The 19,719-nt window shown below is 49.1% G+C and overlaps 9 protein-coding genes across 9 annotated transcripts; 5 read left to right on the forward strand and 4 right to left on the reverse strand.

The window, feature by feature from the left end:
* Positions 1-1,150: 1,150 nt before the first annotated feature.
* Positions 1,151-2,230, reverse strand: N7466_002486 (uncharacterized protein; the record flags this gene model as incomplete). The annotated part of the gene is made up of 1 exon (XM_057161884.1): positions 1,151-2,230. The coding sequence occupies one exon, from the start codon at positions 2,228-2,230 to the stop codon at positions 1,151-1,153; it is 1,080 nt and encodes a 359-aa protein (XP_057025169.1).
* A 651-nt stretch (positions 2,231-2,881) lies between these two features.
* Positions 2,882-5,329, reverse strand: N7466_002487 (Zn(II)2Cys6 transcription factor; the record flags this gene model as incomplete). Its single annotated transcript, XM_057161885.1, has 1 exon — positions 2,882-5,329. One exon carries the CDS (start codon positions 5,327-5,329, stop codon positions 2,882-2,884), a length of 2,448 nt encoding a protein of 815 aa, XP_057025170.1.
* A 1,069-nt stretch (positions 5,330-6,398) lies between these two features.
* Positions 6,399-7,889, forward strand: N7466_002488 (alpha-mannosyltransferase; the record flags this gene model as incomplete). Its single annotated transcript, XM_057161886.1, has 1 exon — positions 6,399-7,889. The coding sequence occupies one exon, from the start codon at positions 6,399-6,401 to the stop codon at positions 7,887-7,889; it is 1,491 nt and encodes a 496-aa protein (XP_057025171.1).
* Positions 7,890-8,449: 560 nt separating this feature from the next.
* Positions 8,450-8,873, reverse strand: N7466_002489 (uncharacterized protein; the record flags this gene model as incomplete). The annotated part of the gene is made up of 2 exons (XM_057161887.1): positions 8,450-8,551; positions 8,616-8,873. 2 exons carry the CDS (start codon positions 8,871-8,873, stop codon positions 8,450-8,452), a joined length of 360 nt encoding a protein of 119 aa, XP_057025172.1.
* A 977-nt stretch (positions 8,874-9,850) lies between these two features.
* On the forward strand, positions 9,851-10,591 carry N7466_002490 (uncharacterized protein; the record flags this gene model as incomplete). The annotated part of the gene is made up of 1 exon (XM_057161888.1): positions 9,851-10,591. The coding sequence occupies one exon, from the start codon at positions 9,851-9,853 to the stop codon at positions 10,589-10,591; it is 741 nt and encodes a 246-aa protein (XP_057025173.1).
* Positions 10,592-10,883: 292 nt separating this feature from the next.
* Positions 10,884-11,859, forward strand: N7466_002491 (protein-transporting protein BCP1; the record flags this gene model as incomplete). Its single annotated transcript, XM_057161889.1, has 3 exons — positions 10,884-10,955; positions 11,014-11,250; positions 11,314-11,859. The coding sequence occupies 3 exons, from the start codon at positions 10,884-10,886 to the stop codon at positions 11,857-11,859; spliced, it is 855 nt and encodes a 284-aa protein (XP_057025174.1).
* Positions 11,860-12,041: 182 nt separating this feature from the next.
* On the reverse strand, positions 12,042-13,132 carry N7466_002492 (chorismate mutase ARO7; the record flags this gene model as incomplete). Its single annotated transcript, XM_057161890.1, has 3 exons — positions 12,042-12,119; positions 12,187-12,838; positions 13,062-13,132. The coding sequence occupies 3 exons, from the start codon at positions 13,130-13,132 to the stop codon at positions 12,042-12,044; spliced, it is 801 nt and encodes a 266-aa protein (XP_057025175.1).
* A 625-nt stretch (positions 13,133-13,757) lies between these two features.
* On the forward strand, positions 13,758-15,861 carry mdv1 (uncharacterized protein; the record flags this gene model as incomplete). Its single annotated transcript, XM_057161891.1, has 3 exons — positions 13,758-13,841; positions 13,915-15,528; positions 15,586-15,861. 3 exons carry the CDS (start codon positions 13,758-13,760, stop codon positions 15,859-15,861), a joined length of 1,974 nt encoding a protein of 657 aa, XP_057025176.1.
* Positions 15,862-17,213: 1,352 nt separating this feature from the next.
* N7466_002494 (uncharacterized protein) lies at positions 17,214-19,328 on the forward strand (the record flags this gene model as incomplete). The annotated part of the gene is made up of 1 exon (XM_057161892.1): positions 17,214-19,328. One exon carries the CDS (start codon positions 17,214-17,216, stop codon positions 19,326-19,328), a length of 2,115 nt encoding a protein of 704 aa, XP_057025177.1.
* Between the last annotated feature and the right edge of the window lie 391 nt (positions 19,329-19,719).

The following is a 19,719-nucleotide window of genomic DNA, read 5'->3' on the forward strand; positions in this document are numbered from 1 at the left end:
GACTGGAAGGTTGGTATTAATATGCACGTTGGAGGTAAATTGGTTCCACTTCTTTAATGGCAGTGTATGTAGGTCTAGGCCTTTATCTACTACTCCGTACATCAACAATATACGTACTCGGTAGAACCTCGTTGATAACCCAGATTTTATGGCACTCAAAGTTCTCAACTGGGCCCAGGGGAGTGTGTGACCATGCGCATCATTGGCAGTCACGATTTAAATTGTCAGTCTAGCGGTCTGGCCATCCTTTAACTTGGTTCAAGCTTTGCTTTAACTCCCCAGTGTGGACATTAGGATGTTTCTGTGCTGCTGCCCTTGGCACTCACTTCCACACTTGTTTGGCAAATCCGCTAAGCCACGCGACCAACAATGCCTCGGCAGAGCTTGGGCCTCTTGAATTCTGACTGTTGGCTGATTATGATCCCGAGGTCGAGCGCCGAGCGTGAGATATATACCTCTGTCGTATGTGGAGGTATCTTTGGAATAGCCTCATTCAAACATTGGAATGCATCAGCCAAGATATTGATCAATACGATGTCCGCGATTCTCTTGCTTTAACCCACCCATATGACCCAATTGAGCTCCAATCGATTGATGAAGCGGGAATTTGAAATCAGCTTGGTTAATTACTAAAAATGCTTAGGGAGGGCTATACCACTCGACCATGCGGGTGCCGGTTGTTGAAAGGACACTTGAATTATTCCTTTTGACCCTCGGTACTGATGATTTATTACGCGCTATTTAGTCATCCCGATGTCTTTTGGGGTTTCTCATTAATCAATCTTCCTCCTGATTGATAATGGCAAACAACATTGAATTTGCTGACTAGTACTATGTAGGTATATAAAGCCAATCTTACATCCACATACATCATTCAGCTCATGTGTTGTACAGTCATTTATCTTACCCTTATAATTTTATAGCGGTGCCTACGACAGCACCCACTGCGCCTGAACTCGATAACTGATCCATGTCAACTTTCAAATGATATAGTCAACCATACTATATTTGCTCATTTCTTTCAAAGTTGGGGGCGTAGGTATGATGTTTACAACATTTGAATATAACTAGCACCAGTCCCCGATATCCTGAACTTTCTATATGTACACTCTCAAATGAATGTATAGCAACCACATGTAGCTATCACTCCTCACCCCGTCTGAGCTCTTCGAAACTCTTCCGCCCAAGGGAAATTCTCAGACCTAGATCCATCCGACCGAACCTGGACCGTCGAAGGTGCAAAAACCCCGTTAAGCATCCACGGATCACCATTCGCAGGAAGAGGCAATTTCCTCAACCTCATAGGACAAAACGAATAAGTAGCAACTTCAAGCCTCTCAGTAGCACGATAGAGACTCATGGCATCGGTAATAAAAGAACGGCACTGCATGTACCAAGGTTCCTGCATCAAAAAGTCCTCCCATTGAATATATGGCCACGGATTCTGCATAGCAGCACTAATAACCTGATAAACTTTGATCCCCACAGGAAACCCATATCTAGCACAGAAAGCCCCAGATACCCGATCAGACAGATGTCTCTTCCAATGCCATACCAGCGAGAATTCGGTCGCCAGGAAGCGTTGATCAGGCCGGATACGCGAGAGGACGTACTCGAGCATGACTCTGTGGCCTTCCAGAGTCGGCATGTGAGGGTGTAAATCCACGCCCTCGAGCTCTGGTCTTGACGAAATGAAGCGCAGCATCCGCTCGACGGCCGGGGTCCTTTTCGCCGGGAGATCTAGTCTGTTTAGGGCGCCCATGTATAATCTTGTTAAGTTGCCGCCGTGTGTGTTGCGGAAACGGATCACAGTATCGGCTAGCATCTCGTAGAAAATGTTTAAACGCGTATCTGCGTGGCCTTGTTGAACTTCAATGAAGGGCTCGTTTCCGATTACTATGATGTCGACTTTGTCCATTACCACGGGGAGTACGCGGTTCAGACGCTCGAGCTCGGTGGCGATTGCGGCACTGTTCACGTTTGGGAAATCGAGGTTGGTGTAGTTCCACTTGAAGCTTAGAATGGTTTGGTATCCGGCATCTATGGCTTTGAAGAGAGCTTGCAAGTTGGGATCCTGAGCAGCATTCAGTGTGTCTATCTGGTGCATGTCGATGAAGCCGCGGATCCAATGGGCGTTGACGCGGTCTAGCTCGCCATGATTGATCCATGTGAGCTTTTCATTGAAGTTTGCGCCCAGAGCGCCCAGGGCCGCTCCTATGGGTTGGGTCATTTTGGAATTTTTTGAAGATTCACTTCTTTCTTAGAAGCAAGCTGTACGTTCGGTGGGTAGACTTCATCGTGGAGACTTGCCGTGGACACGTAAGCTACCGCCTTCAACTTGCCGGAATGAGAACATTGGATGTTGATCTTAAGTACGAGAATGACTTTGCCCAGTTCAAATGTTGTTGAAGACGGCCAGCTTAATAGTGTTTCTGTTGATAATGCTGCACTACGTGTCAGGGCGTCCGTGAAACCCTTGGGAAACCTTTCCAGGGAATGACAATTCCAAGGTCCGACCAAGACCTCGGGTTTCGTTCCTCAAATGACGTCAAGAGATTTGTACATAAGATATAGGTATTCGCGTAGAAAAATTGAAGCTCTATATTCAAAGTTGGAAGGTGATGTGAATAGAGGCTGTATGTACATAGTAAATACCTCATTCCAACCGGTATGTCGCCGCAATGCGGATTAAAAAGGCAAGCCTTGGAAAACCAAGGCATATAGTATCAAAGAATGGTATCACAATCGTAAAATGTCCAAAGCTCCATAAGACGCTCATAAATAAACACCTGTCCAGTCCCAATAAAAGGCAAGCTAAGATTAGAGCAACAAGGATTGCCATGATTATATGCTGAAGTGAGCACTGATTAGCTGGAGAGAATTATGCTACCATATATTCCCCATCGCCCCGCTTGGCCTGCATGACACGGGACCAGCGGAATGTCTGAGATGTGAGAGAACCCGAGCTTCCATCCAGTGGAGGCGGAGGACCAAATCCAGAAGGATAAATTGGGTATGAGGAATCTTCAGAATGCTCTGACCAGATTTTCTCCAGTAACTCCAAACAGGAAAGATTATTCACAAATCCGGAATCTTTCGAGATATCCTTGCAACGATCGCGGATTGCTGCACGGTGATCCTCTTGAACACATTCTGAGCCGACAATAAATAGTGGCCAGAGAAGATAGACATCGGATTGCACGGCACGAAGACAATGCATGGCAAGGTGTACAAGGTGCTGAATGCGCGGGTGTTGCGATGGCAAGCTTGGCTCTGCCAGGCGCTCGCAATAGAGGAGGGCGGCATGACGGAAACATTCAGATATTTGGTAGACATCCTGGAGGTTCTCAGTGGCAACATGATATGTGACTGAGGGAGAAGGATCCGGGATGAAGTTTGGAGAATTCCAAGTTGGCATTGAAGTTGTGGCGGTCGGAGGCGGAGAGGGCATTGAAGTTGTGGCAGGGGGATCGAATCGCCAGGATTCGAGACGTTGACGCAGTGAAAACCATTCCGTCCAAAAGGCCGGGGAAGATGGCTTTCTCGCCTGGTCGCTACTTTGAGGCGGAGTGGGCATAGAGAATCCGTACTCAGGGCCAGTAGAAAACCCTGGCCCGGTGGCTCCTGTGACAGAATCCCAGCCCGGGTACAACATAGCCGGAGGCAGTGAGGTGGTGGGGACAGATACATCAGCTGGTCTAGTTGATTCGGTAGGCTGTTGATCCTGGCTGAGGATATTCAAACGCCCTAACTGGGAAATGAGCTTGAATAGACGGCCATCACAGCCAGTTAAATTCTCAAGGCCCCATTCCCCGTCAGATATGGAGCTGATATCTAAGCATCTTCCACGAAGCTGTACATCACGATCGTTCGTGGTAGCAGTCAATGTATCAAACCAGGAGAACATGCGAATGAACCATTTGAGGTCGTCAGTCAAGACACGAGAGTGGCGCATTCGAATTGCGAGGAGTCTCGTGACACCGGCAAACTGAGACCTAAACTCGGCCACACCTGTGTCGCATCCATGAAACAAGCATAGAACCAACAGAGTTGCTAGCACCGAGTCTGATAATCTACGGTGAGGGTCCGCCAAATCGGCGTTCAGAGCCTTGACTGCCATCGCTCGATGATGGTTTTCTTCGCGAGCGTAGCCCTCGGGGACTGAGATACCATATCGATCCTGGAATGCCTCGTCGGTCAGAGCACGATGAGCCATCGATGACATGCGCGCTGGTAGTGTTCTTTCTGTGGAAAGATGGTTTCGATCCCGCCGCTGGCGCAAGTTACTGGTTGACAACGTAGCAATAGCCTCTTGTAAAGATTCACTTTCTTGTGCCAATCGCAGAACATGTGTCTTGAATGGATTTGTTGGGCTGTCAAAGGCCACGATCATTGGTGAGATGACCTCGGTGAAATAGCTGATGAGATAACGGAGACGAGGGGTGCGGCCTATGGATCGCGCCAGGAGTAATTGAGAGTATGAAGGTGAGTGACCAGCATCCCACCGTATTGAGTGCTCGGGATTTGTCCTTTCATACTCCTCATCGACATCCGAGTTTGGAGTTGTGACATGTGGGACTATCCAGTTGCTGGTAGCAGGCCATATTGGAGTGGCGAAAGTAGCCTCTGGGCTAAACCCAGGATACGGCATTGACGCCTCTGAGCCCACACTTACTACGCTTGCCATACTTGGACTCAATCGATTAGAAGGCACCAGCCGACTGGGCAATGGGAGTCCTGATATTTGAGGCGGAACAGCGGGTGCATTGGACCATGTATGTGGGTCTGGCATGTCCATTGTCCAAGCCATACCCACGGGATCCGACATATTCGACAATGCGGATGGGCGTCGGAGGTCGAAGTCCTCTGTTTTTAATATTCCGGTGTCCATATGCTCGAAACTCATATTAACCGGAAGAGCTGATGTTGAAACCGGAGCTGGCGGGTTTGAGCTTTCAGATTTGATACGGTTTTGCGGAGGGGATATCTGCCCGGGCTGTTTTGTCTGTGTCGGCTTCCGTGTGGTCTCTGGTGCTGATTCCATCACCGGAAGCTTCTGGCCCCGGAGCTTGCCTCGACTTGCCACTCCCAATCCCCATGTCAACGTTGTCTTGTATCCGGAACATTCGCGGCCTAATTCGAGGCACTGGGAGCAATAAGGGCGGCGTCGATCACACCGCGCTCCTCTTTTTGAGCACGCGAAGCAATCATCGGGGGCACCGCTTACAACGGTTCGCTTGCGACGTTTCCGCACCGGGGCGTTCGGATCAGTTTTGCGGGCTTTTCCTTTGGTAGGCTCCCTCGATTGGGTCGCTGCGCTCTCAGACATAATGGGCGAGTAGTGCAGGAAGCACCCTCAGGGGTTCCATGGGGTATTTGCCAAGGGTCTGGCGTTGTCGGCCGTGCGAAACTTTCTCCAAGATGTGTTCGATGGGAGTTTGGAGAAGTTCAACGGGGTTCCGTAAAGTGGGTCCTTTTGCCAACCCGGTCACGCTGTATATAGAGAAAGTATGACGAATATGAGGATTGAAAGGTTGCGGAAGCTATTAAGGACCTAAAGTGACTTTGAGAAAAAGAGGGAAAGGGAGAATAAATAGGGACGATCCAAATCCGGGAGAAATGGAGAAGAGAGTTGGGTGGTGGGTAAAGAGGATCTGCCTCGGTGGAGGATGATCCGCGCTCTAGGCAAATCAGCCAAATTTCGAGGAAAACCCCGTTCGGGCTCTCGCTTGCCAATTTATCCCTCAAACTAACTCCACCTATTGATCTACTTAGAACACTAGAACACAATCGAAGACGCCTTTGAAAGTCTCTTACAATCCTAAGCCCGTTTGGGATTTAAGTCGTGGTGGGTTTATTTCCCCGTTTATTAAGTTTAGTACCCCAATACATCTGTATGGAGTACAATGAGATGGAACTAGTGATATCGTAGAATTATTTATTGATTTAACGGTGACACCATAGAAACGGTTTTACTCCAACCTTTTGATGTGAGTAACTTCTGTTCTATGTATATTTTAACAATGCCATTGTTTGGAAGGAAGCGATATCCTGATGATCTTTATCTGCATTTGCCAAGCATCGCGGTTGGCCCGCCGCTTTTCATTTCTCCCAAATCACTCCCTTTCCTTGTATAAGATCGGAAATCAAAACCTCTCCAATCGCTCGCTTTCCCCCGCTCTTATCTCGAGGCCCAGGCAACTGCAGGTCCCTTGTGATTGCCTGATACTTCCGTTGGGAATCGTCGATCGGCGCGCCCGTGCGCCGCTCGCCCCGAACCCCCTGTGACGAAGGTGTGGCCACCGCGACACGCGCCTGACAATCAATTCAATTCAATATTTCGCAAAAAAAAACAGGCAACCCTTAAGCCCCGGCTCCGCCCGCCAATATCATCCAATATGGGCATGTTCAGGCCAGGTCGGGCAAGGTCCCTGCTCCTTGCCATGATGGCCATGATTTTGGTATGCACGGTCTACCTCTACTGGTCCCCGATCACCGCGTCATCCACCGTCTCCGTTGTTCCGAGCACGGCGTTCGAAGTACCTCTATCAGAACGACAGAAGGATTTCTGGAAAGCCTTCCACCCCTTATTGGAGCGTCATAATCCCAATTGCCCATCTCCGCAGAAATTGGATGATGCGGGGGCCGGCCATTTCGACCCCACGAAAGAAAGCCTGCGGCAGGACATTACAACTTTGGCGGAGCAGGACCAAAAGGCAATGGAGGCGGCCCATGCTGGCTTCGTTGAAGATATAAAGGCGGCCGGAAAGGCCTTGGAACCTGTTCATACCACTGGAAAGCGAGGTTTAGTCTCGACGGCGGGCTCAACGTATCTACCTGTGTTTGTCTCATCATTACGGATGCTCCGTCGGACTGGATCCACATTACCAGTGGAAGTATACATGAAGGATGCAGGTGAATACGAAAAGCGCATATGTAATGACGTGCTGCCTGCTCTGAATGCACGGTGTTTGGTCCTGGGTGATGTAGTAGGAAAGGATATCATTGAGCATTATCAGCTCAAGATCTTTGCAGTACTCTTTTCTTCCTTCGAAGAAATTGTCTGGATGGATGCGGACTGCTTTCCTCTGGGAAAACCTGAAGATTTACTGGACTCGGAGCCATTTATCTCGTCTGGATTGGTAACCTGGCCAGATTTCTGGAAGTCCTCCGCATCGCCTCTGTACTACAAGATCTCCCGCCAAGAGGCACCGCCCATCACAGCCCGTCAATCTTCGGAGACGGGTGTGTTCTTGGTGTCGAAGAAGACTCACTTCCTGCCCCTTCTCCTTGCGGCCTACTATAATTATTATGGCCCGTCCCACTACTTCAGGCTGTTGTCTCAGGGCGGACCGGGTGAAGGTGATAAAGAGACATTTCTCCAAGCGGCTACGGCAATGGGGGCACCATTCTATGCCGTGAGTGAGCGAGTACAGGCCATTGGTCACCAACTTGGTGAAAAGCTAGCAGGCTCAGCCATGGCCCAATCAGACCCTCGAGAAGACTATGCACTCACCTCGCAAGACAAATGGCGAACCAAGGATCCCAATGTTGCACCACCGCCACATGTGTTCTTTATCCATGCAAATTATCCCAAGTTCAACCCAGGCGACAATGTCTTTGGCACAGGCTGGGAAACAACTCCCACCTTGAAGGAGGATGGCTCAGATGGCCGTGCCTGGACAGCTCCTCTCGACACAATCCAGCGATTTGGGTATGATATTGAGAAGACTTATTGGGAAGAGATCAAGTTTGTTACATGTCGTTATGAAAATCTCTTTAAATCGTGGGAACATAAAGCCGGTCTTTGTCAGAAGGTGGAAGACTACTGGACTCACGTCTTCGCTGAGCCACATGATGACGACCCAAAGTTCAGCCTAGATGGTTGATCTATCTCCCGCTTTGTTCAGTTTGCTTCAGCACTCACTTCGGGCAGCTTAATAGGCCCATGCATGAACCGAAGGCCCGGCGCCTCGACATCACTTTGGTACCTGCAACCCAAGGTCATCTTTCATGAATGGATGAAAGAGATATCCCACCACGACATTGCCAGTCTTCACATTCCCGTGGATCTTCCCGGCAGTTAAAACTCCTCCAAGGAGCGACTTCCAAAATTGGGCTCCATAGACTTGTCATGCTTGTTATTGAGCGTTACGATCCATGTACTATAATAGACATTTCCCTTGAATTTTGGGTCTATTGCCCAGTGCAGGTGCACATAATATCTAATATATCCCAATCAAACAACACATGTCTCCACTGATATACATTTACAGTAGGCACAGATCAGATTGGTAACTTGGATATTTTATTTCCGTTCAGTGCTCTCAACAGAACACAGAATTTAAGAATTCGTCATATCATATAAAATACATCCCAGCCCCATGATAACCAAAAGAAAAAACATTCACATCGGGGGTGTGGGTATCATAACATCATGGCAAACTTTTTATTTCTTGATGCCCTTTTCGCGAAGGCGCTGCTCATCCTCAGCCTGGAGCTCAGCATCGATCTGAGCGCCCTTTGAGGGCTTGTTTCCGTGGAGCTTGGCCTATAGAATAAAAGTATTAGAATCGAATTGGCTTTCAGAAATTTTCTTATTATGAATGACTCACAGGCTTAGTAGGGTCCTGCTTGCTCAACTCAGCCTCCTCGTTGAACTCATTGTTGTGGTGATGCGATGGATCGGCCTTGCCACTTTGGGCGGCAAGCTTGTTGCCAATGGAGCGTTGGTCCTTGGAATCCAAGTTCTTGTGGCTACCGTGCTGACCCTCCTTGTAGCGCTCGGCTTCGCGGATCTCAGACTGAGGAGCATTGCGCTGGTCACCAGCCTCATAGATGGCACGGTTACCGACACTAGATTGACCAGACATGTTGGGAAATTGGGTATTTCGGTGGGAAGATATAAGAGTTTGGTGGAATGGTATAGTAGAGGAGAAGAGGATGATTGAGATGATAATGCTTTTGAGAATGATAGAGAAAAGATGTTGGTTGAACGAAATTGTTCTGTCTTATACTTGGCTGATCCTGCCACCAGGTATGGGCAGTGATGTCATGTTGGAGTCACTGAGATCATACTTGTGGGTCGAGGTCCAGACTGCTTGGAAAAGATTCTTCAAGCTGGATGCTTGATCGCGTGCGTCTGAGACCCTTTCTTGATAAGCATTTACATCAGAATATGCTGCAATCAAGGAAGCTTTGGGGGATGTGACATCGTTGATGAACCCTGTGCACAAAGGAAAGCTCCACTTGTATACTCCACTATTACGTTCCCATCAAGTTGACGATTTTCTTTAAGCTTGTTAACAAATTGTCAATTTTTTTATGAGAGAAAAATAACGAATATTCATGCAGATTCTAAACTTTTCTTTGCATACATCTCAAACCTTAGTAGTACCATTCAGGTATTAGGGTACCGCAACTTACTACTCTATTGTTAGTTTCATTGGTTCTGGCTTGTCACCATATTCGACCCGAAGCTGCAACCTGAGCTTTAAATTCCCAATGTCATTTTGAGATCATCTATTTCTTACCAAAGATGAGATTACTGGTCATTGTCAAAGGCGATATTGAAGAGAATTAACTAAGTGGTTGAAAATGATCATTCCTTCTCATACCCACTGGCAAGCATACTAAGCATGCCTCTGAATGGGACTTCGGCGCCACGACCCACTCCGGCAATCGGAGTTAATCACAGCTAGTTAATCATGTACCCCGACACCACCGATTAATGATGCGACCGCATCTATCTACCTTGTTCAGGGCATTAGAGCACAGTCGGATACCCCTCCAAAGCTCAAGTCGATTTCACAGCCAAATTTATTACCGAAACATTCACTCCGCCGCCGCAATGGCCCCTGCACCAACTGCACCACCAGCACCGGAAGTGCAACCCCGCTTCCAACAGCTCTTCACCGAGCTAGAATCCCGCTTCAAAGCAACTAGCCTTGGCAATGACAAGTGGTACATTCTTGCGACGTCCACCCTAGCTGCATGCCCTGATCCCGAGCGTGCCGACCAGCTCTACCTGCACCTCATCTCTCAGCCAGAGTATGCTACGTCGCCAGCTCGACAGGCCTTAGTGCGCCGCCTGCGCGAAGCTCTCATCAAGTCCGTCCCTATTGTCGGTGTCTGCAAGCCCATTGAGGCAATCTTGTCCATCAGCAAAATTGAGCGCGACGAGGACAAGGATTACACCTTCACTCGCGAGAACTGGCAATGTGATGAGGCGAACCATCAAAGGGGCGCGGACTGGATGCAGAAGCTATATTCTCGCAACACAGGCGGGACTTTGAATTTGTTTGCCGCGCATCAGGACTTTAAGTGGTTATCTGAGGAGATTACCTATGGGTTGTACCTCTCGGATCGCCAGATTCTGGACGATGTGGATACACAGCTGGTTGTGTTGCCTGGGATTATGAGCCAGAACTTGCCCCTTGAGACACATTGGCATATTCGGGGCACGAGACGGCTGGGTTTGCCCAAGGAGGAGGTTCAAGTCATTTGGGACTGTGTTCAGCTTGTGGCTAAGTTCTTTGACGTCAAACTGCATAAGGTGCCTACTGTCGAGTCAGTGGAGTATGATGTTTAGATATAGCCTGATTTTCAGTACCCGGATCAATACTTTTTAGATGTCAATGACTTGAATTTAGAAGTTTACTAAATCAAAGTTTTTCTATGCTACTAGCTTATTGGATATTGAAGTACCAGTAACTACGGAGTATCCGAGCGCAACTACACGTAGCTGTTCAATGACATAGTACTAGTGAATCCCCCGATAAGCGATAAGAGGGAAAAAAGTTCGAAAGCGGCCGCGGGGTGGAACAATTTGCCCAAAACACCTCCAATACTCCATTGATTAACACCACACCGATATAATCAAGATGGGAAAACGCAAGCAGGATCTTGGTGATGTCGCCATGGGCGGCACTAAGGACGACGAGTCATCCGACGATGTGAGATCACTCCACGTATAACCTCATTCCGCGCAGCTCACAAGCTAACCCCGTGCAGGACACTGACATGATCAATGTCGACTTTGAATGGTTTGACCCGCAACCTGCGATCGATTTCCACGGCCTCAAGAACCTGATCCGCCAATTATTCGACAATGATGCTCAGATCTTCGATTTGTCTGCCCTTGCCGATTTGATCCTGTCGCAACCGACGCTCGGATCCACTGTGAAGACTGACGGCAATGAGTCCGACCCGTACGCTTTCTTGTCTGTTTTGAACCTGCAGGAGCACAAGGTAAATTCATCCCATATTCTGGAATTGTGGCGCTCCTGCAGAAACTAACTACTCTCACTGTAGGACAAACCGGTCGTACAGGAATTGATCAAATATATTACTTCCAAAGCCGCCGGTAACCCCTCTCTGTCTGCCCTCCACGAGCTCGTCTCCCAGGACCCCATCGCGCCCATTGGCCTGATTCTGACCGAGCGAGTCATCAACATGCCGTCTCAAGTCATCCCGCCCATGTATAACATGCTCTTGGAGGAGATTGCTTGGGCAATTCAGGACAAGGAGCCTTATAACTTCTCGCACTACCTCATTATTTCCAAGGGCTACGAGGAGATTGAATCGAAGCTGGATCTTGAAGAGTCCCGGCCACAGAAGAAGACCAAGAAGGGTGGTGCTGCTGCCCAGCGGTTCTTCTTCCACCCCGAGGACGAGGTTCTGCAACGCCATGCTTTGTGCTCTGGCTCATACGAGTTCACTCACAAGCAGGATGACGGCCACTCGGACTCCAAGCGTGCATTCCAGGAGCTTGGTATTATCACCAGCGGAAGCATGATGTTGATTGAGGGAGCCAAGTTCGAGTCTACTGTTAAGGCTGTGCAGGAGTACCTGCAGTAATCGATGTGAAGATAAAACTTTATGTCATTTCATTTCATGTCCCATTTATGAGAAAAATATACTTTCCCGTGTCTTTAAATTTATGCCTTGCTTCTCCTCTTTGCTTTCCCCGGCGGCGGTATGATTTTATAGACTTTACAACCACAACAAAAAGTTCATAGCGTCATGACGAAAACCATCGTCTACTCCCATTGAGTTCCCTTAAGGCGTTGCATGAGGTACTCAACTTCAACAACCTTGGTGAGTGGGATGACACACTCCTGTCAACAAGTTAGTGCTGTACACTTTGAACTGTAGTAACAATGAAGCAATCTCTCCAAGTCTTACCTTGTACATAGCAACCACGGCATCAATATTGATCTTCTGACCCTTCTCCTCAGGGAAAGCGGGATCGGTTCCGTAGGTCTTCGCCTTAAGTCCCAGCCGCTCAAGCACTTTCTGCTCAACCTTGGCATCAGTGATTGCAACGTCAATACCCTCGCGATCTTCCGCCTTGATCAAGCGCACAAAGGTCTCTGGATCCTTCTGGAACTTCGACTCTGCAACGAACATTCCAAAATGGATTCGTCGCGACAGCGCCTGCAAACACGCAACATCACAGGTTGCAGCAGATCCATAATTCTCCTGTGCCTCGCCTCGGTCTTCACGACCGAGATGCGGGCAAACTGCCGGCAAAATCTCGTTGATGTACCGGGCCTTGATTGTATCGTTGACGTTCACGTCATTCTTGTGCAGAATGTGCGGGTACTGCAAGGGCGCGAGAACAGGCTTCTCGAGCACATCGGGGAAGAAGGGGTACTCGTCGGGCGATTCATAGCGGCGCACGCGCGATTGGAGGCGCTCCTGCTCGCGGAGGAGGTAGTCCGATAGGCTCAGATCGCAGTTGGGAATCTTGACGCCACCGGGGGTATATATCGTCTTGTTGAGGGGGAATTGGACTCGTTCGATCAAATGAAAGGTGATTGTGTCCTCCAAACGGCTGTCGATCTGGTATGTCAGTGAACCACTCTGACTTGTCGATTGAAGGCAACTCTGCAAGAAAGAAATGATGCCGATCGAAGCTTGTTCAGGTAGTCATTTGACTGGTTTTTGAATCTTGGAGCACTTGGCGATCAAGCTAGATTTATAGCGGGGTGCGCGGGGAAAAAAACCGTTGAGGATTTTTTTGTAGAAAAAGAAGTCAGAAAAGAGTAAGAACTCACATGAGCTGGAAGCGGATGTTAGCAAGGTCCAATGCCTTGGAGGCATCGGAAAGATTAATGGCAGTGTCCATAGTTGTAGTGGTGGTGAGCTTGAAGAAAGAGAGAAATCTATGGGGTTCAGCGAAATCGGAGATGGTTACAAGCTCCGGAGCGTATTTGAGACCTCGGGACCAGGCTCCCCATTTATATAGGACAGAATGGGACAATTCAAGTCTTGATTAGAGTTTTCAACATGTAAATACCGATCAGACAGCTCTATTTATTTGATATGAAAAGAGCACGGAAAATTTTGACAATCCCCCACTATTCAGTGTTGGGGCTGACTAGGTACACATTCGGTACTTGGTCAGTACCGAGCTCAGCTGTATGGGACCTCCGTAGGAACCGACAGACCCGAGTGTACCAAAGTACTTTCGAAGTACCAATACAAAGGGCCTTCCAGGAGCACCTTGCAGCAGTCTCACTAGTCTGGATCGGCTTGCAGGAACTAATTACCTGACCCATTCATCACACCAGAATTGGATATAATCAGGACCTGGTTTTGCCAAGGTAAAAGTACCATACGGCCCTGTACGAAATACCCGGGGAACGCGGTAAATCATCGCGTGGACACATGACGATTATCTCTCCAACCTTCTCCGAATCTCTCATCAACAACGCATGGGTTAAGGTTAAGCCCTTAAGACGCCTCCTAACATGGAGAATAACCGCCGCGACGATTCACCGTCCGGTCTATCAGATATTGTCGAGGGCGATGGCTTGCTCGGCACCGGCTTGACGGTAAGTTTTTTTTTTGAAGCCTTGCACCCCTCTTCCATGCTGCGGGCTAGGCTTATTTGAATTTGGATGATAGACCCGTCACATTGAAGCCTTCGGGCGAAAGGTCACAACAACCGCGGGACACTTGATGGGACCGGGCGACCAGAACCCAAATGCTCATTATCAAAATGCCATGACCGACATCCACCGAGAACTGCGCCGGCCAGCGTCGCAACGCAAGGTCTTTTCTCTAACCCAGACCACACCAACTGATCTCGTGCGCTCGAGGCTATCCACCACTGAGATCAAGTCGCGTGCCATCTCCTCCCTCCCAGATGAACTCCTCGCCAACATCCCCGATGATACCAGCTCCTACTCCCTATTCCAGGGCTTCCAGGCTTCCGTCCCTGAAGAAGACCACACACAAAAACGCCACCGCAGGCGGAGTTCGAAGAAGGCTTTGAAGGATAGCGAGAAGGGCGGCGCCCTGACCGCTGGTCCGGTTGGGCTGAAGGAACAACGGAAAACGCTGAGTCGCCGACTGGATCAAATGGGTATCCGAAAGAACATGTGCAGCGCCGAGATTCACGAAATAGACAACAAGGTTGCCAATTTACACAAGATGCGCCAGATTGTGCTCGACCGATTAGCTGGCTTGGAAATGGACGAGGCAGCGTTGGAACATGAATTGACGGAGCTCGATATTAAGCTAGAAGACTTCCCAGAAGAGACACCCGAAACGTCCGCCACCGGCGAAACACCCCAGACCTCCGATGCCAATGACGACTCTGCTGTGTCTTCCAGTGACCCGGCCATGGATGCCTCTTTCATGTCGGAGTCCATATATGAGAAACTTCCCACCTCGTCACCTAAGAGCTTGCGCCATCGATCTATAAGAAAACGCTCAATGCCAATTCTCCACGAACACTTTGCTCCGGGGTCTTTAATCAAGGAGATCCAAGCACACACCGATATGGTTACCGCGATTGATTTCGACTATCCATTCGGTACGATGGTTAGCGCTGCTTTGGACGATACTGTACGTGTTTGGGACATGAACGTTGGCCGATGCTCAGGATTTTTAGAGGGACATCACGCCTCTGTTCGAGCCTTACAGGTGGAGGATAATATTGTGGCGACTGGATCTATGGATGCATCTGTTCGACTGTGGGATCTGAGCCGTGCTCGCCCTGCTACTCGTGACAATGGTCGTTTGAATAAACATGAGCGGGATGCCGAGGAATTATTCGAGCATCCTTCGCCGGTTCCACCATCATCGAACTTGGAAGACTGCCACGTCTTTACACTGGATGCCCATGTTGATGAAGTTACTGCGCTCCACTTTAAGGGTAACACGCTTATTTCTGGCTCCTCCGATAAGACATTGCGTCAATGGGATCTTGTCAAAGGCCGATGTGTTCAGACTTTGGATATATTGTGGGCAGCTACTCAAGCTTCCACCACTACCTCAACGGATGGAAGTTGGCGACCATCTGGTCGCCTTCCAGATGCGTCTGCCGATTTCGTTGGAGCTATACAGTGCTTCGATGCTGCTCTGGCCTGTGGAACAGCTGATGGCATGGTCCGTCTCTGGGATCTGCGTAGTGGTCAGGTTCATCGAAGCCTCGTGGGCCACACTGGCCCCGTGACTTGTCTACAGTTTGATGATATGCACCTGGTGACGGGTAGTCTGGATCGAAGTATTCGGGTAAGCATCTATGTATATTTCCTTTTTGCACAGGGAACTCAAACTAATGTCGACCAGATCTGGGATTTAAGAATGGGCTCGATCTCTGACGCATACGCTTACGAGAAGCCGATTACCAGCATGATGTTTGATTCCAAGCGCATTGTGGCTGCTACCGGTGAGACTGTGGTGAAAGTATACGACAAGGCCGATGGTAACCATTGGGATTGCGGCCCTGGTGTTGGTATCGACGAAGATGGGCCATCCCCATCTACGATCGAGCGTGTGCGACTTAAGGATGGATATCTCGTCGAAGGTCGCAAAGACGGCACAATGGCAGCATGGACATGTTAGAGTGTTCTTGGGATATCCTTCAATTCCTCTGCCCTTCTCCATCACATCCGCATCCTTGCTTGGGGCTCTCCATTCCCCCCTCACCTACTACCTTCCACGCCTTTTGTATAGTATTCCAACCCCCTGCCTAGAGAGCTGGATGGCGCAGATTGGCGCATTTGAAAGAAACACGATATTGGCTGCTGTGTACTTAGTATGTACCATCGTACCATCTGAACATCAATCCGATTTACTTTGTTGGATTTCTGAGACCCAGTCAACCCTCGTCTCTTTTATTTTGAAAATAATATAGATAAGAATTTAAATTGAGTAGAAAGTAAAACGCGGTCTTTGAAAACATCTCTCAGTTGTTAAAAATAGTCATTGGAGATCAAACATGGGAGTGTTGAAACCACGCGACAAAGACCCAGGACAAAGGCTGAAGACATGGATGGCACACTTTTCGAGTCGAGGCTGATTTCCCTCACGGATTCCCCCCTTTAGACTTCCTTTACTTATTGCCTCGCCTCCTTTACAAGAATCTCAGTTTCCCCGAATTTCCCCCATATTTTATCCAACTGCGACTGAAACTAGCTGATTCTGACCCTTATCGCGGATCATCAATAGTATTGCTGATCTCATTCTCGAGGATCCACATTTGCAACCCGCAAGTCACGTTCCGTCGCGCGTCTGCGCGTCTTGACTATTATCAAAGTCTGGGGTCGCAATCTACGAAGCCTAGCCTTCGCGATTATCTGTTATTCAACCGAACTCTGCTAGCTTATTGATTCCGAGTAAGTACCTGAATAATTTTTTCGATGGGGCGATTGCCGAACCTGGACACTGAGCTTCCACCGACAGGGGAGCGCGACATCCCCAGGACCCCAGCTACCTTGCCCAAACCTCCCCTCTTTGGTTCTTTGATTTGCCTTTGTTTGAATCTGGATGGATCTGGAGCTAACTTTGTCAGGCTTGTTGTTTTCTTTGATCTGATATCTCCTGCCAGGAGACTTTGGCTGGTCTCTCGGCACAGTCTGTTTCAGACCGGATACATCCATTCAGCTAAAGTGTAAGTGTTTACGGCTTATTGGCTATTGATGCCAGAGTGATTTGGATCCCAACAAGCACACTTTATTGTTCTCATGCCTCCCGGGGCTCCGTCCTTGATTCCTGGATCGTCTTAAAGGCATTGTCCCCACTTCTTTGTAATTAATTACACTTGGGTTATGTCGTGTTTAGGAGTAACTTTCCTCCTCAATATCACTTGAACATCCCAGCTAAATTAGCTGAAGCCCACTGCGCCGAAAAGCAGATCTCAAGACTTGCTTTTTCATGCCTGGTTATTTTGCTGGAACACGCTAACAATTGCACAGATGCCTCCAAGAAAGCTTCCCAAAGGGTACGTCGAAGTTGAGGAGAGTCCATTCCCATCATTAGTCCCACACAACCCGTATTTGCCGCCCATCCCGATCAAAGCCTCATTTGGCTATGGCTCGCAATTCGGGACAGTCATGCCTCGGCGCTTACCTCCACCGCCGTTTCAAAAGATCACCAACCTCAGACAAGTTGCCGAATCCGTTAACCATGCCCTGGAAAACAGTCAATTGAGAGCTGCCGCTGAAAGGACCGCACAAAATAAATCCCAGAAGATGCCACAAGAAAAGGCAAAGCCAACACCGAAAAAGCGACAGCCTGCTGAGCCTGCTCGTCGAAGAACGAAACGAGAGCCGACTCCAGATGAAACTCAGCTGCACCGGACGTTGCGCGACGCGACTTTGTCACCTACCAAAGAGTACAATAACCAATCTGACTCAACACCTTCACCTCCGGTACAACGGACTGTCTCCACCGACTCAAGTCCTGGTGCTGAGCCTCCTCTTCCGCGCCGTTTATCAGTCATGTCTAGCTCTCCCCTTTACCCATCACCTCTTCAACGCGGTGGACACGATACACATGAAACAAACAGTCCAGGTCGATGGAGTCGCCAAAGCTCAGTGGATAACGCGTCCATGGTATCCTGGAATTTAGAGCGTGATATTCATGAAGATAACCTCCAAAGGACAAGACCAAGCACGCACGGCCGCAACATCACAGCCCCGCCTCGACGCCCTTCCGGGCTATCTAGTATTCTTCCCAGTATGATCGAAGAAGAGGAAGAGGAAAGTCAAGAAATGGATGGAGATATTGCTGAGTCAGTCTCAGACCATCCAAATGAGCGTGATTCCAACTTTGGTGCTGAGCCGATGGGTGAACAACCATCTCCTATAGTTGGTTGGACCACCTCGGTGCGAACGATCATTCCTCAAATTTTTCGCTCTGAATCAAGTCCCGAGCCTCGTGGGTCAGCACCCCCCGAGACTCTACCTCGTGAATGGCACTCTCCAGTCCGACCTGCAATCCGTGGCGTAGGAACCCATCCCGAGGGGTTGAAGAGAACGAACTGGGGCCGCATAGCGGCCTTGCTACTATTGCCCTTGGTTCTCGCTCTAATCTTCCAAATGGGTCTTTGGGAGAAACTTCAAATTCCAGACTTCTCTGCCCCCAACCTATTACCCCCCAATACGACCGATTCTGCCGCCATGTACAAGCTCAAACATCAGGTCTCTCAAATGAACGAGCAGGTGTCCTCCCTATCTCGTGACCTTGTGGCTGTTCGATCACAGCATGCTCAAGACTCAAACCCTACCGAGTATGCAGGCCAACCAAACGGATTTGAAAACCCAATTCACAAAATCAATTTCTTCTCCCCGGCACTGGGCGCTATCGTTGACCCGCATCAAACTACGCCTACAACAAGTCGGTCATACCCGTTCTATCAGCGTCTTGCACTCACCATGTTTGGGCTACGATCGACTATGAGCTCTTCGTTGCCCCCTGTCGCCGCTCTTCTTCCTTGGGAGGAAGTAGGAGATTGCTGGTGCACCGCTCCACGCAACGGGGTGTCCCAAATATCAGTGCTCCTGGGTCGTGACATCGTGCCAGAGGAGGTTGTTGTCGAGCATGTGCCTTCTGGATCCACGTTGGACCCAGGGGCGGCGCCTCGAGAAATCGAGGTATGGGCTCGATACCGTATCAATCCTCTACCTTCCCAAGGCTCTTCATCATTCCTATCTCGATTGGCGCCTTGGAAATCTTCGACTCCTCCCCGGCCAGTTGAGCCCATCTCATCGAGAAAAGAAGGTCTCGGAGGATACACCATCCCCGGCGAGGATTCTCTTCACGAAGTCCTCATGAACTCGTTGGGCGCGACAAATCTTTATGATAAGGAGAGCGCTTACTCGGACGACCCACTTCTTGGTCCAAACTTCTACCGCGTTGGGAAGATGGTATATGATATCAACAAATGGAATCATGTCCAGCGCTTCCATCTTAACACCATTATTGACGTCCCGACGATTCGGGTAGACAAGGTGGCATTCCGGGTGAAATCGAACTGGGGCTCGAATAACACGTGCATCTATCGGTTCAAATTACACGGCCACGTCTGATTTACTATATCATAGCGCCGTCTTCTATGGCTGCTATTTATGATTCTCTGGGTTTTATTTACATTATTCTTTATCTCTCATGGAGACTAGCGAGGTGGATACGAATTTGTTGGCCTGCATGTTCTGCAGCGTGATGATACCATGCATTTAGCGTACGACGGCGTTGGGGCTCATTCGCCAATAGTTTTAATAGCGAAATTGAGTTTCCCTCTGAATCTTTTAGGCCGAAAATTGACTATTTAGTTCCTGCACTTGCACCCAAGGCAGACTGCGCAGAACCTATAAGAACGCTTTGACCTTTATGAAACTTGGAGCGCCTGATGCGCTGTTCGGGGATTTGTGCAATAGGCGCTCACTCCATCCTTAAAGCGCGTAACCGACTAGAGTAAAA

This window comes from Penicillium verhagenii, assembly GCF_028828195.1.
Source record: "Penicillium verhagenii strain IBT 33310 chromosome Unknown utg000003l_segment0_segment0, whole genome shotgun sequence".
NCBI lineage: Eukaryota > Fungi > Ascomycota > Eurotiomycetes > Eurotiales > Aspergillaceae > Penicillium > Penicillium verhagenii.